General features: G+C 32.2%; 1 protein-coding gene across 1 annotated transcript in view; it reads left to right on the forward strand.

Moving 5' to 3' along the window:
* The window catches only part of LOC145268771 (charged multivesicular body protein 4b-like), a 37,748-nt gene extending 23,555 nt beyond the window's left edge, over positions 1-14,193 (forward strand). Inside the window, exons 2-5 of the mRNA XM_080124376.1 lie at positions 3,748-3,925; positions 9,601-9,715; positions 10,369-10,501; positions 13,136-14,193. Of these exons, the coding sequence (XP_079980502.1) occupies positions 3,748-3,925; positions 9,601-9,715; positions 10,369-10,501; positions 13,136-13,206 (497 nt within the window). The 3' untranslated portion in view covers positions 13,207-14,193. The remainder of the gene's footprint in view (positions 1-3,747; positions 3,926-9,600; positions 9,716-10,368; positions 10,502-13,135) is intronic.
* Positions 14,194-15,513: the final 1,320 nt, after the last annotated feature.

Raw genomic sequence — 15,513 nt, forward strand, 5'->3', positions numbered from 1 at the left:
GGTGCAGTTTTTTTTATTGTCCTTCTAGTTAAGAAATTCGGTAAGATTTATGTAGTTTTTATTCTTGCTCTAATCCAGTGTGTGTGTTTTTTTTTTTTTTTTTTTTTTTTTTTTTTTTTTTTTTTTTTTGAAGGAGTTAGTTTTTCCCCACATTAAAATTCAACTTTTTGTCTATCTTTACCCTCGTGATGAGGCAATTAAAATAGTTAACATACCCAATTTTTTTTCTTAACAAAAAGAATCGGGTAATAACAATAAAGAATAGAGTAAATCTTGAATCATCACTTCACTGGGTGTATCAGAATTTTTGTGGAATTTTTGACACCCCTAACTGTGAATAAAATATAAAAAAACATGTAATTTCTCTTTTAAAAGTGGGTTGTTTATTTTCTTTATGGAATATACTTCCAAAATAAACTATTAAAGTTGTTTAAAAAATAATAGAAATATTATTTTTTTATTTAAAAAAAAAAAAAAAAACGGTGTTTACAAAGTGCTGCATGCGTTCATGCAGCCATATTTTTTACGTAATGAAATCAATTGAATTTTACGAGTTAATTTTTTTTCAATTTTGAAACTAAATATCTATCAAAATTTTTCTATTGGTTAAAATTTTAAGATATTTTCAGGGTCAATGTGAAATTTTATGCTCTTTCCAATAAACTGAATATAATATTTTAGACAAACGTTTTTTTTTTTTGTTTTGTTTTTTTTAATTAACCCCTCCCATTTTGAAATGTCTATTAAAAAGTAAATAATTAATTTACACACCAAAGTTTTTATAAAAACAAATTGAAGATAAAAGATCAATAAATAAAATATTCTAATTTAAAACAGTGTTTTTTTGAAATTTACCTTTAAAAGTCCAAAGTGTAAAACCATTTTTTAAGTGAAAGCTCATGTGATGCTTACATAGTCAAGTAAATATCGGATGCTGATGACAATTTTTTCTATTTCATTCAATGTTTTTTGTTTGTTTTTAGATATTTAAAAAAAAAAAAAAAATTCACTCAATAAAGTAGAAATAAAATATATTATTTAAAGTAATGTATTTCATTAAGAGAATAAAAAAAATATTTTTTAATCCGTAGAGTGGGTTTGTTTTTAAACAGCAAAAACTATTAAGTGAATGTATTCAGTTTCAACTACGGTGGCCCAAAAATACAAATTTTGGTTTACAGCACGCAAAATAAAGAGGCATTAATTGTGACACTTAACGCCATCGAAGATTCAACGCAAATAAAAGCAGATATTTGTCTCCCTTTATTTCAACTGAAAAACATTTGATCGCGTTTTTTTTTTTTTAATTTTTGTTAATACTTGCTTAAAAAAGTATTTTATTTAAAAAGGACATGAAATATAAAATATAAATATGGATAAATTCTTAACAATGAAGAATTGAAGTACTCATTAAATAGTATTTTTTATAGGTAAGTGATTTTTTGGAATTTATATTTTTTATAATCGAAGTAAAATTTCGTTGATTTTCTTGAAATCTTTTTTAAAGAAAACCGATTTTAAAAAATAAATATTGCATAATTTGCTATTAAACCTGTTAGTTTTTTTTTTTTAAATTTGGTCTTTGCTCTTTTAATTGAAAAAAAAAATTAGGGTTTGAATTACATTTTTCAAGTAGTTATAAGCTTCGAAAGATAGTAAGTTGAATTATTAAAATTTTTATCACACATTGTTAATCGCCACTTCTGATACACCTATCACTTCACTACTTCCATTATTTTTTTTTTTTTTTTTTAGTTTTATTTCTATTTAAAATTTGAATAAAATCTGCTATTTTACAAAGCCAGTACAACACAGGATTTTAAAAAATACATTTATTCTGTTTATAATCAAATTTTCATTCATATAACACCTTCAGAAATAGATATTCATTTCTTGTGGCAGGTAGTCAACAGAAAAGTAAAGTCCGTATGTTGTTTTTTAAACAATGAAATTTTCAAAAATGTAATTAGTGCATGACATGTTATTAAATAAATGTTAGTGATAAAAGGTTTTAAAATTTCAAAAGGTCACAGAAATTTTTTTTTTTTTTCCTTATGTAGAATATGAACCGTATTATTTTTAAGACGGGATTTTCAAGTTAAATTCAATTTTGACTGTATTTGTTTATTAAATGATGAAATTACGGAATTTAAAAAAGAACAAAAAACTACCCATGTTAAGAATGGATTTATAAAAAAACATTATTTCAACACAGTCCGTATTCTTTCTACATAAGTATTTTTTTTATTTATTCATTTTTTTTTTTTTTTTTTTTTTTTTTTTTTTTTTTTCAATAAAAAAAATCCCAAAGTAGTGTTTTTCATAGTAAATACTACATCAAGGTTTTATTATATAAAAAAAAAAAATAATTAACTATCAGGGAATGTCGATGGAGCTGCTGGGGCATTTTTATTTAAAAAAAAAAAATTTTTTTTTGTAGCTCTGAGTACACTTAATCGAGTGCACTAGCTTCTCAAATCTACAGCTGACCTTGTACCTAACCTCCCGTTAAAGAAGTAAATAACAATGTTTCAAGATGGCGTTGAATAGTGCCACAGTACAAGTTTTCCTGAAATTGCTCAAGTTTGTTACATGTCACAGGTGTTGAGTCATCTGTGTTCGAGTATTTTTCAATCTTATGTGTTGAATCATTTTAAGAATTGGCTAAGTTTGATGATTACATGTTCAAATTAGATAACATTGTAAAAATAGGTTCAAGTTAAAATCGGTCATTTCAAAAAATTGGTAAAAGCTAATAGCTTTTTTCCTTTCTCTTCCTTTTCCTTTCTCTTCCTTTTCCTCCCCCCCCCATTTTTTTTTTTCTTTTTCTTTTTAAGGTTGAATTTCAGAATAGATTTTGTAAAATTTAGCAATACTTGTAAGGACGCTTTCCACTCTTATCTAATCTAATATCAAAATTAGAACTCTATATTTTACAAGCATATTAGAGAATAAGAGTATTGTTAAGTCAGTCTTACTTTCATCCCATTAGTTTGGGAGATTAAAACTCGATTAAAATAACTAATATATATATATATTTAAACCTCCGAAACAGCTACATGGTAAGCAGCTGATGATCCCCGTTTTCTATTTATAAAATTTTAGTTAAGGTTTTCTCTTTTCATCCTTGTGTAGTTAAATTCTGTTTTAAAACTGAAGACTTTTGCGAAATCGGCTTATGCAAGTGCTAAGTCTATTTCTATTTAACAATTTTAGTTAATGACTTTTTTTTTTTTTCTTTTTTTCATATAAATGAATTCTCTTTGGTAATTATAAACTTTTTAGAAATCGGGTTATGTAGGTGCTTAGTCTGCGATAGGTTAAAGTTAATATTTTTTCCTTCCGGGAATCTAAACTGCATTCTTTATTTTTATTTTTGCATTATATTAATGCATAGATCATTTATAACGATTAGATCACTCTGACTGACGTAAAGAACGTTTAAAAATAAAATGTTTAAATTCAATATTATTTCTTGCGGTTAATGGTAGCCGATTTGATACAGTCTTTGCTAATCAAGCCAAAGATGGCTCGTGTTGCTGTGTGCGAATCTGTCGACTGGTGTTAACTGTGACACCCTGCACTGAAGATTCCCAAAAGGATGAAACACTAGTGTCTGTAGGTATTTAATTATTATAGTAAAAAAAAAATTATATATATATATATATATATATTGATCGTTTTTTTATATCCCCTAACAGAGGATGGGAAACGTGAGAAATATACTGTTTTACTTGTTCTTTTCAGGTGCCCTCCTCGCATTAAAGAGGAAGAAAAGGTTTGAGAAACAACTGCAACAAATCGACGGCACCCTTTCCACTATTGAATTGCAGAGAGAAGCGTTGGACAATGCCAGTACAAACACGGAAGTCCTTAATGTCATGGGGGCATCGGCCAAGGCTATTAAAGCAGCCCACAATAACATGTAAGTAAATCCATTATCAGCTGCTCTACTTGACATGCGCATAATCAGATTAAAAAAGAAAACGCTTTTTGATTTGAACACACAGTACAAGTACACTTAGTACAATAGATAACAATGCTTCGTAAAACCTGCTGTTCTATACTATGGCAGGCCACTTCATAGTGCAGCTGGGAAGCACGACTCTAGGCTTATTGACAAATGTTTGATTTTTAAAGCTCTTTGAAGATAATTTAACCCCACTATGTTACCACAAGGTAAAAAATACCAGGTTGAGAAACTAGCACTGTCTATCCTTCTCTCGAGGGTAAATGGGTCTCTCTTAAGCTATGGTATGCACCCCATCTAGTGGTGGCATCACGATAAAAAATACCCTTGATAGCTCTGGCGAAGCATCAAGTATTCAGCTACCGACAAGATTTGAATTACACTACAAACTCATGTAGAGTTCAATCTCGAATACGGCTGCGCTGGATGGATGGATGGATGGATGGATAATGTTTCTGAATTTTTTAGATGAGGATTGATTATTTGGATTCTTCGGACTACAGTTCTCATTTTGATATTCTCACAGTATAACCTCCAATCTTCTTCAGGTGTATCTTGTTGAACTCTGGGATCGAACAGAGGTAGCATGCTCTCGTTCCATCAGTCCTGACTGAGTAGAAGTTCTAAATAATTTGCAATTGTATTTTGAATGTTGCCCACACTGAAGATTGAACCTTCAACCTCCAGAAGAGTGTAATTTTACAACTGAATTTCATCAAGTACTTTATCCACTACATAAAATTCAGTTGTAAAATTAATTTAAACAATGTTTACATAAAGATGTAAGTGTTCACTTTACGTGACTGTGAATTCCCTCTGATTGAAGTTTTGAAAATTTTGTTGTTAAAACAACATATGGGTTTTACTTTTCTGGTGACTACCTGCCACAAGAAATGAATATCTATTTCTGAAGGTGTTATATGAATGAAAATTTGAGTATAAACAGAATAAATGTATTTTTTAAAATCCTGTGTTGTACTGGCTTTGTAAAATGGCAGATTTTATTCTAATTTAAACAATGTTTGCAGAAATGAAAAAATAAATCTACTTATTCATATTTCATTGTCGGAAATGTGCTCATCATCCCCAGGTACTGAGTAAAAAATCTGCTACCTGGGATGTTCTTCACAAAAAAAAAACTGGAATAGAAGGTAACAACACAACTATCAAACGGAACACTGGCTCTGTCCATGAGGACTCTGTGGTGTGTTTCTCCAGATTCAGACTCTGAGTCTAGCCACTGCTCAATCAAGGTCCAAAATGTATCATCTGTACCACAGGGAGCTAAACGATAATTCAGACCAGCACGGAGTAGTGATTGCGCTTAGTATGAGGGTCAATAATGCTCTGCTTGCATGCGAACCGATTTCACCATGGCTGGAGCAAGTTCAGCTGGTAGGATCGACTCTCAACATCACATCATAGTCACATACATGCCACCACTTGATGCAGATAACACAGCCAATAATAGGTTCTACAGTTACCTCCAAAGTGCACTTGACCAGATTCTATCTAATAATATACTAATTGTTGCAGGTGACTGGAATGCTAAAGTAGGACAGTCTTGCATGTAAACTCATTGGTCCTCACCTCTTGGGAGATCGCTGTACAGATAGGGGTAGTCTCCTAAATTTTGTGGTCTCATCTGATAGTAGTTGCGAGCACCCATTTCCGAGCATCATCTACTGATTTGATACTCCAATGATGGAGTGCCGATAAATCAAATCAACCATTTTCTTATCTAGACATCGTGGGCATTGGCCGTCCAAGACTGAGTGTATCAAGGAACTGAGATGATGTATGAACACGGCTCTAATCACATGATGTGCAGAGCTAAAATGCAACTACGATTTAAAGTACAAATCACAACTTTGAGCCGCCAAATACACCATGTCAAAGCTGAAATATAGGGTCATTGTAACTAATCTCTGTCTGACATGCTCCAACCACTTTGCTTAGTTTAACCTCTGTAGAGATACCATGGTACGATGGATTAAAAACTGTGCAGTAAGATAATAAAGTCTGTCCATGGAAACAAGAATGCATATTAGTGGAAAATTGTAGAGGATGTGGAGCATGCCACATCAGTAGGGTATTCTTGTAAGCTCAATCGAGCACAAAGAGTGACACTGCTGTCTGCAAACTCATACTTGACATCAATAGGGAACCAATTATGAATCTGCAAGACTGGCTCCAATGTTTAGAAAAAAAAACACAAAACGCTTCACAGAACTCCTCAACTACAATAGTTCACTTAGCCCTGCCTTAGGGATAATGAACACTGTTAACAAGTGCCAAACTGATGAACCCAAGCTTAACAAAATCTGATACGTCTTGTGCAAATTCCAAAACAATAAGATTTCAGGAGAAGATGGTTTTCCACCTGAAATGTTTAAATTTTGCACCAAAGTTCTGACACAGTGGTTACATCAGGTCCTCTTGCATGTGTGGTACTCTGAGGTGCTCTCATTGGACTGGAGTGATGCTGTTCTCCTCCCCCTTTTCCAAAAGGGCAACAGATGATGCTACATCAACTACCAAGGCATTGGCTTAATTGACGTTGCCAGCAAAATCTTCACAATCTTCTGAATGCATACTATACCTCAATCTGCACCAGAGTACACTGCTATAGAATCTGGTTCGTTCATCATATGCTCTCGACTTAAACGAGGTGGGTGAGAGAACACAGCCTAATTGTCTAATTACATCATCGATTGAATTGTTGACGATGCACTAGCAAATTACTGGGATGGGAGCCAAAATTTCTCGTTTATCAATCTGGATTACGCTGATGACATTGCCATACTGGGGGAGAGTTTCGAAGACCGGAGATATACAAGCAGCTGTTGACAATTTACACCACCCAAGCAAGCATGAAGATAGATAAATACATCAAACACAAAGATACTTGTTGCCAACTTTGCTTCATCTGAAAAAATGCCAATTTTCCGAAACAGTATTGTCACTGAAGAAGTTGAATGTTTCACGTATCTAGGATCAATGTTTTTCGCCACCAGTAAGGGGAAATGACAACTTTGTCATGCGTGTCAATAGTGCCCAGCATGCATTCATCCGTTTGCAATCTCATCTCTAGTCTAAACTGGATTTCACCTGTGCACAAAAGTCCGGATATACCAAACCCTAGTGCAATCAATTCTACTGTGCAGCTGTGAGACCCGTCCGGTGAGAGTATCTTTAACTGCGTGTGTGTGTGTTTGATAAATTCTTTAAGTGTGTGTGTGTGTGTGTGTGTGTGTGTGTGTGTGTGTGTGTGTGTGTGAGAGATAAATTCTTTAACTGTATGTGTTTGATCAATTCTGTGTCATATCCTTTGAATCTGATGGCCCAATGTCATCTCGAACTCTACTGTGTGCAAAAGATGCAGCATTGAAATTCTCCTGCAGACGCCATCTGAAATGGCTTCATCAAGCTCTCCGTCACTCTGTGTGAGCCCATATGTGGGGCTGTTGCTGCTGAACCACTATTTGGCTGGTGCAATTGCTAAGGTGACTAGATCGAGACATGGCTCCACATCATCAAGACAGATGTTAAATCCGTCTCTGGCTCGCGTGTCTACAGACACTGACTCTCTATCATTGCAGCTTTGGCAGCTAATCAGCCAACATGGTCAGCTGATCCATACTGCTATATTTCACTTAAGTATCAATAAAAATAAGGACCCACTTATGTAACCTTCACCTGTCTGTCTTGTCTGCTAGAACTTTTGGCACAACGGATAAAAGTGCTAAATGTCAGTTCTAAATAAGTCTTCCAGTGGTTGATGGTTCAATATTCAGTGCTGACAATGCTAAGAATATAACTACAAATTGAGTTTTCTATGCAGTTATGGCTGATAGAATGAGAACAACCTACTTCCATAGATTAAGTGAAAGGGTTCCATTCAAAATTCCATACAAATTTTCAAGTACAAGACAAAGAAGGTCAGTGGTTACATCTTACATCAATCCAAGATGAAAACGGTAGTCAGTCGGAATAAGACAAATTGAATAAATTGTTTGAGAAAACTTTAATCAAATGCCACTGAATTTTTTTTTTTTTTGACTAAAAAATGTATCAGAAAAGAAAAAAATTGTGTAGGAGTTTGATCACATCTTTGAAAATATTATTTCTTACGGTTTTTGAGAAATCTTTATACACCAAATAATGTTATAATTTTTTATTAAATGAATAAAATGATTAAAAACAATTTTTTTTTGTTTTTAAATATTTCTAATAATTTTTGAATGTTTTCAAAGATATGACTGGACTCCTATTCCAAATTTGCAACAATCACGCAAACGCTTTGGAATCTGTCTTTCTCTCCACGAAGGACTGACCCCTCATGATTAATACCACCAGCAGAATGAAGAAAATATTTAAAAAAGATGTATCGCCCCCCCCCCCCCAAAGTATTTAAAAAGAAAAAATTGTATAACCTTATTTAGTGTTTTAAAATTTTGTCAATAAAAAGAAAAATATTTGAAAATGATTCAAAGCAAGAGTGACACCAAATTCTAAGCAGGAGTTTCAATTAATTTGGTCTTGTAGTCGTTTTGTATAGATTCATCCGTGTGCTTCTGCGAAGAAGAGAGGGGAAATTCTTTAGCTTCTCAGAAGGACATAAGATCTAACCTCTGTCATCAGATGTTGTAAACAAAGTATGATGTAAACAACCCGATAAGTCATGTGGCAAACAACATCCTTCATGAGAATTCATTTGATCTGTTTTACCACGAGAAGACTTACACCGTATTTAATGATATCATAGTAGACATTGTATTGTCTCGGACGATAGCTAGCGAGATGTGCCGGATTAAAATGATTAGATTTAACGTTAAATGACCCGAAAAGTATGAAATGTCATTGAACAAAACCTTCAACAGTTGATTTGTGGTATTTAAGATTGAACTAGAATTTTTGTTGGTCTGTCAGGTGCAAATTCAAACTAAAATTTTTGTTGGTCTGTCAGGCGCAAATTCAAGCTAGAATTTTTGTTGGTCTGTCAGGCGCAAATTCAAGCTAGAATTTTTGTTGGTCTGTCAGGCGCAAATTCAAACTAAAATTTTTGTTGGTCTGTCAGGCGCAAATTCAAACTAGAATTTTTGTTGGTCTGTCAGGTGCAAATTCAAACTAGAATTTTTGTTGGTCTGTCAGGTGCAAATTCAAACTAGAATTTTTGTTGGTCTGTCAGGCGCAAATTCAAACTAGAATTTTTGTTGGTCTGTCAGGCGCAAATTCAAACTAGAATTTTTGTTGGTCTGTCAGGCGCAAATTCAAACTAGAATTTTTGTTGGTCTGTCAGGCGCAAATTCAAACTAGAATTTTTGTTGGTCTGTCAGGCGCAAATTCAAACTAGAATTTTTGTTGGTCTGTCAGGCGCAAATTCAAACTAGAATTTTTGTTGGTCTGTCAGGCGCAAATTCAAACTAGAATTTTTGTTGGTCTGTCAGGCGCAAATTCAAACTAGAATTTTTGTTGATCTGTTAGACGCAAGAATAGAATTTTTATTGTTGAATACTCAAATTAGATGCATTGTAAGAATGGATTCAGTGTTTTCTGATGACCTTGTAAGTATTGGATAAACCAATGTTTTAATGAACGTTTTTTTTTTCTTTTTCAATCAATTGTAGGGATATTGACAAAGTGCATGATTTGATGGACGATGTTGCTGAGCAACAAGAAATTGCAAATGAGATCTCGGAAGCAATTTCCAATCCTGTTGGTTTTGGTCAAGATATTGATGAGGTCAGTGAATGTTTTTTTTTTGTTTTTTTCTCTAAAATACTTGTATATCTTGTGTAGTTGAATTATAACAAAATTTTTACAGCTTGGGGAGGAGGGCCCCCCCCCCTCTCCCTTCTGTAATTCTATTCATTTTTCCTTCATTTTCATTTTTTGCTTATATTTAATATTAGTAACAATAGAAACCCACACTTAAAACAAAAACACTTGATGCATCAAAGTGTTTTTGTTTTAAGTTTTAGGAATACTTCAGCATAATACTTTGATGCAAAAAACTTTAAAAAAAGAAAAAAATGACCAACTAGAAGATTAATTACAAATAAAAATTAATTTTATTCCAAATTGCAGTTTTTCGTATTGTCATTAGTTTTTACTTGCTTTAATAAAAGAATTACCTCCTCTGCTTTATGGGAACTTGTGGTACTCCCACTGTTTATCTATGGCAAATCAAGAAAATAAAATAAGATCGATGTTTATTTGTAAATAAGTTTTTACATTTTTATTTTCCCTTCTGTAGATTGTTACACCCTCTCTCCCACACAAAAAAGAAAAAGTTTAGTATATTTTTTTTCTTTCTGTAGATTGTTACACCCTCTCTTCCACAAAAAAAAGTTTATATTTTTTTTGCTTCTATTTAATTCCCTGTTTTCTTTTAGGATGAATTACTCCAAGAACTTGAAGAACTTGAACAAGAAGAGCTTGAAAGAGATTTACTCAATGTTGGTGCTCCTGTCACAGACCAGCTCCCGTCCGTACCATTAGCTGAACCAGATCTGGCATCCTCATCACGTATGTCTCTCTTCTTGCATCCTTTATCTTCACCTTTTCCCAGTTCTCTATATCTATGCACATCTTTTTTGCAATCTCTTCATAGAATTACAAAGATAAATATTATCTATAAAATTTGGACTTATCAAAAAATATAACGTTCAATATCTAATAGAGCAATTAAAGAAACAAGAATTCAAACAAGGAATTATAATAATAAAAAAATTCTTAACCCATGGTTTTTCAAAGATACAATCTTTTCATCAGAGGATAAACATTAATAAAAAATGCATCATTGAAAATATATAAATATATATGAGAAACTTTTCTGTGAAAGATAAGTAATTTTCAATAGAATAAAAATAGAATTTAATAGAATTAAAATCAATCAGTTAATTAGCCAATCAATCAATTCTTTAAAATGTAATCCGTGAAATTAAAAGAAGAATCTCCAAGTGTGAAATGGTGTATAAAAATTTTGATGCTTGTCTATGGGCTAAAAAAAATATTTTACAAGAAAAATCTGAAAAAAATCTTTATAATGTACGTACTTGTCACTGCATGAAGATGTCATATTCCAAAAATTACATAAATCGAGCAAGTTGTTTTTTTTTTTTTATTTATCACACATTTTAGCGAAGATTTGCTTCATGCCATCTTGTTTGAGACCTAACGACACCTGGCGGAAATATTGGACCAACAAGGGCAGACAATCGACTTTTTTTAAAAAATTTTCTTAAATGTCGGAAACACTTTTTTTATAATACAAAATAATAAATTAACATGACTTCTTTTCCTAAAAAAGGTCTAAAACAGTTTTTTTTTATAATAGACTTTATTAAGCGAACATCAACATTCTCTTTATTAAAAGAAGTCAATTTATTTATTTAATAAGGTAATTTATTATTTTGTATTATAAAAAAAATGTGTTTTCGACATTTAAGAAAAAAAATTTTAAACGTTGATTGTCTGCCCTTGTTGATCCCATATTTCTGCCAGGTGTCCTTAGGTCTCAAACAAGATGGCGTGAAGCAAATCTTTGCTAAAACGTGTGATAATACTTGATTTTCTTAAATAAAAAAAAAAAACTACTTGATGATTTCCGTGATTTTTGGAATATGACATCTTCATGTAGTGACAAGTACATACATCATAAAGATTTTTTTTTTTCAGATTTTTCTTGTAAAAATTTTTTTTTTTTTTTGGCCCATTTATAGACCAGTACGAAAATTTTGTTATAATTTGAAAAAATCAATGAAGTTGTATTCGATTATATCCACCATGAAGAGCAAGCCATTTCAGGTAATTTAAGATCGACTGGTCAGCTTGAGAAAAGCAAAAGATCAGGAAGATTTGAAATCTGCAACTATTTTTTTGTTGGTGTCATCTGAAATTAAATCATTAGAATAACCATTACTAATAGTTAGTATACATATACTAACTGCACCTACCCAGTGTTGTCTGGGATTAAGTAATTTACTTTTTGTTTTATAATCTTTCATTTTCTTGTAATTACTGGGAGCCAAGTGATAAAAAGTGGTTCTTGTCCAGAATTCCCCGATATTAAAAAAACCAAAAATAATGAATCATCTGTATGATGTACTCCCATGATGAAATGAAAATATAATATTACAAAAAAGATAAATTGATCAAATAGTTTTTAATAATAAATTAGAATTTGTGGGCATTACGACATAAATCTAGTATGAATTATTGAGTTATCTCCCTTTGCTTTTTGAGATATTTTAAAATAGCTGACAAGAAAGTCATTTAGATGCTCATAAAATTTGATTTTTTTTTTTTTTCAATTGAAAAATAAACCTTCTTGATCAGTTAATGTGATTTTTGGAATATATTTTCGTTTCATCTAGGGTATGTACATAATACATATTTTTCTTTTATTTTCGTTGTTTTTTTGTTTTGTTTTTTATGAGAGAGAGATATCTGGATAAGAACCAAAAAAGTTAATGTATTAAAATAAAAAATTTTATTTTAATTAGGGAACTATTTATTTAATGTTTTTTGAATCCTTTAAATGAAGAAGATGCATTACCTCTCCTGTGGTCCTTGTCTAATAATTGTAAGGGATTGTTTGCGGATTTTTAGCATTTAAAACTTTTGGGGGCAGGTCCCTAACTCCCCTATCCCTCCCTATGAAAAAACAAAAATAAAGAAAAATCTGTGATGTAAAAAAAAAAAAAAAAAAAAAAATTATTGTACATTTTTGGATAAATTGATGAAGTAGGGGTTTTTTTTTTTTTATCCTCAGTTTGTCTAAATGATGATCATCTATCTCTGAAAGCCATTTTTGCAAGACAAGGGAGATAATTCTAAATAATCAAACTTTTACGAGATTTTAAAAAATCATTTTTAATATGTAGATGGCAGGCATTTGGAAAAAACAAATTCACTTTAAAAACTGATTTTCTTTTATAAAAATAAAACTAGTTGAAATATTTGATTTTTGATGTGCAATATTTTCTATCACAAGTAAATGCATCGTAATTTTTTTTTTTTTTTTTTTTTTTTTTTTTGTTCATGAAGGAACATGGATTATAGACAATTGCCCTTTTTCATTTTTAGTATGTTTATAATTTCAAATATGTTTTATGACAATTTTTAAGTTAAAAAAAATTATTTCTGTTTTCTCTACAGGTCGGAAGGAAGAAAAACACAAGGAAGATATTGATACCGACCTTTCAGAGCTTGCTGCTTGGGCAGAATGAGATGACTTTGCAGTACAAATGCAATAACAACAACAAAAACTTCCCCATTTCCAGAAAAATAAATCAATCCCTAATTGCAAGCAACCCACAAACATTACAGCAACTGACAGAAAAACAAAAAATAGAAAATTATGACGCAAAAAAAAAAAAAAAATGGCCAGCTGAACGAACAGTGGCTGTGGACCAGTTATTGGTTGTTTCATTTTTTTTTTCTCTTCTCTTTCTCTCACAACATTCTTAGCTTCTCTCTCTCTACTTCTCTACTCTCACTACTAATACTACCACTTAATAAACGCATTGCTTTAGCCACTTCTATGAACTCTGCATTTACTGCTACTGCTTCTAGCAGTATTGAAGGGAAACAGGGGGGTGGTGGGGGTAATAAAACATAAAAAACTTTTGAGGGGGCGGGGGTAGGGATATAACAAGAAAAGATGTTGATACGGAAGAGCTGTCTTATGGTTATTTTATCAATTATTCTTCTAGCCTCGATTTGCAATTCCCATTACTTACACAAGATATTCGAGTCGTGAATGTGATTACGATGAGAAGGTGAGCGGGTGTGGTGGGGAATAAAACTTCTGACCCCTACCCCCACCTCAAAAAATTATATTTTTTTTTATAATTAAGGATGATTTCTTTTTGGCAACATGCGTGTGTATGTATGTATATATTATATATGTATGTCTATATTATGTATGTATGTATGTATATATTATATATGTATATAGCAAGTGATGAGGATGGGTTAGCTCAGAGGCTCTTTCTACCCCCCTCCCCTTTTTTGTAGCAGACTTAAAAGTGCTCTTCTTAACTGATGATAACTGCAAAAAAAAAAAAGAAAAATCTACAAAAAATTTTAAAGACAAAAATTTTGAATGTGAAAGATAAATATTCAAAATGTTGAGGAAAAAATATGTGATACATTTGGAAAGAAAGAAAAAAAAACGGAAAAAGTTTTATTAAAAATTTGTTGTCGACTCACAATAGTTTGCAATTTTTTTATTTTTTTATATTTATTATTAAATCTTTATTTTTCAGCCAAAACACAAAAGAAAAATACAAATGTGCAGCCTTTACTTTTTATGATTTTCATTAGTCATATCGTGAAGCCATGTGTGTCCTTTTCAACAATTGTCGACTCCAACACTGCGTTATGGCTTTCTTTGGCTCTCTTCTTCTCATTCTGTCCATGTTGTCAACCCTCATATTAGCAATTGCCAAGGGTGCAAGCACGGGTTTACAAGTATAAAAAACCATGCAAAACCTTCGACGCATTCTATACATATCAGTTGTACTCTTGAAGTGTGTGTGCTACATTTGCAAAAAACGACCCTCCAAGCACTAACGTTCATATCTTAATTCTCTGTCAGTTGGAGTCACGATTGTTACATCACCACATCTCTAACGTGCTTCTCCTCTCTAACAAGCTCACTTTCTTTTTTATATTTTTTTCTTTTTCCTTACCATGTGTAAAAGCTTTGACTGCAAACTGTGCTAAACTAAGCTGTCCTTAAACTAACTCTCCGATCTATTATGACACTATCGTTTGTTGGGGAAGAGTCACTTAGTTGAGGAAATCAGCTCACCAAGTATTAGGCACATGGAAACATCAACAGATCGAGATGGCGGCGACTATAATCGGCTGATATGGGTTTCTTTTTGAGTTTTTAGGCATCAATTTATAACACAATTGATTGGCTTCTTTCCTATGCTATTTCCAATAAAATCCTTGTAAACAACAAATTGTTCCAACAATAACAATTGGGTGTGGCTTTTTCTTCGGGCGGTTCTCCATTCCTCGAGGATGACTTCTTCCTGTTGAATTCTGGCTGGGAAAATGGCAAACCTCATCTTGATGGCTAAAGCAGATTAAACAACACACAACATAGATTGTAATATATTTATTATAAGAGAATTTTAACTATTTATGTTTACAAAAAAATATTCACAATATTTTACAATTGCAACGAACAATTTATAACAATTAAAATTTTAAAAGGCTTAACTAATGCTAATACTAATGCTATTCAGGAAAAGGGTCCCCCCCCCCACTCTTTTGAAGAGAAAAACTTGTGTGTGCTCACCTCATGGTTGCTGGCCGAAAAAGAGAATGAGTCCTGATGAATTGCATTGTTGTCTTTCCTCCGTATCCCTTCTTGAGTGACCAAATCACCTTGCGACTAGGGGCAGGGATAACAACGCAATGGCATTTACGACATATAGTGCCACATTCCTCCCTATCTACTCTGAAATTTATGAATACTAATAATTTTCAGCACTCCTAAATTTCCGTAGGTGGTACAA

The sequence above is a fragment of the Euprymna scolopes genome, chromosome 44 (assembly GCF_053919585.1).
Source record: "Euprymna scolopes isolate OS-2025 chromosome 44, ASM5391958v1, whole genome shotgun sequence".
NCBI classification, from domain to species: domain Eukaryota; kingdom Metazoa; phylum Mollusca; class Cephalopoda; order Sepiida; family Sepiolidae; genus Euprymna; species Euprymna scolopes.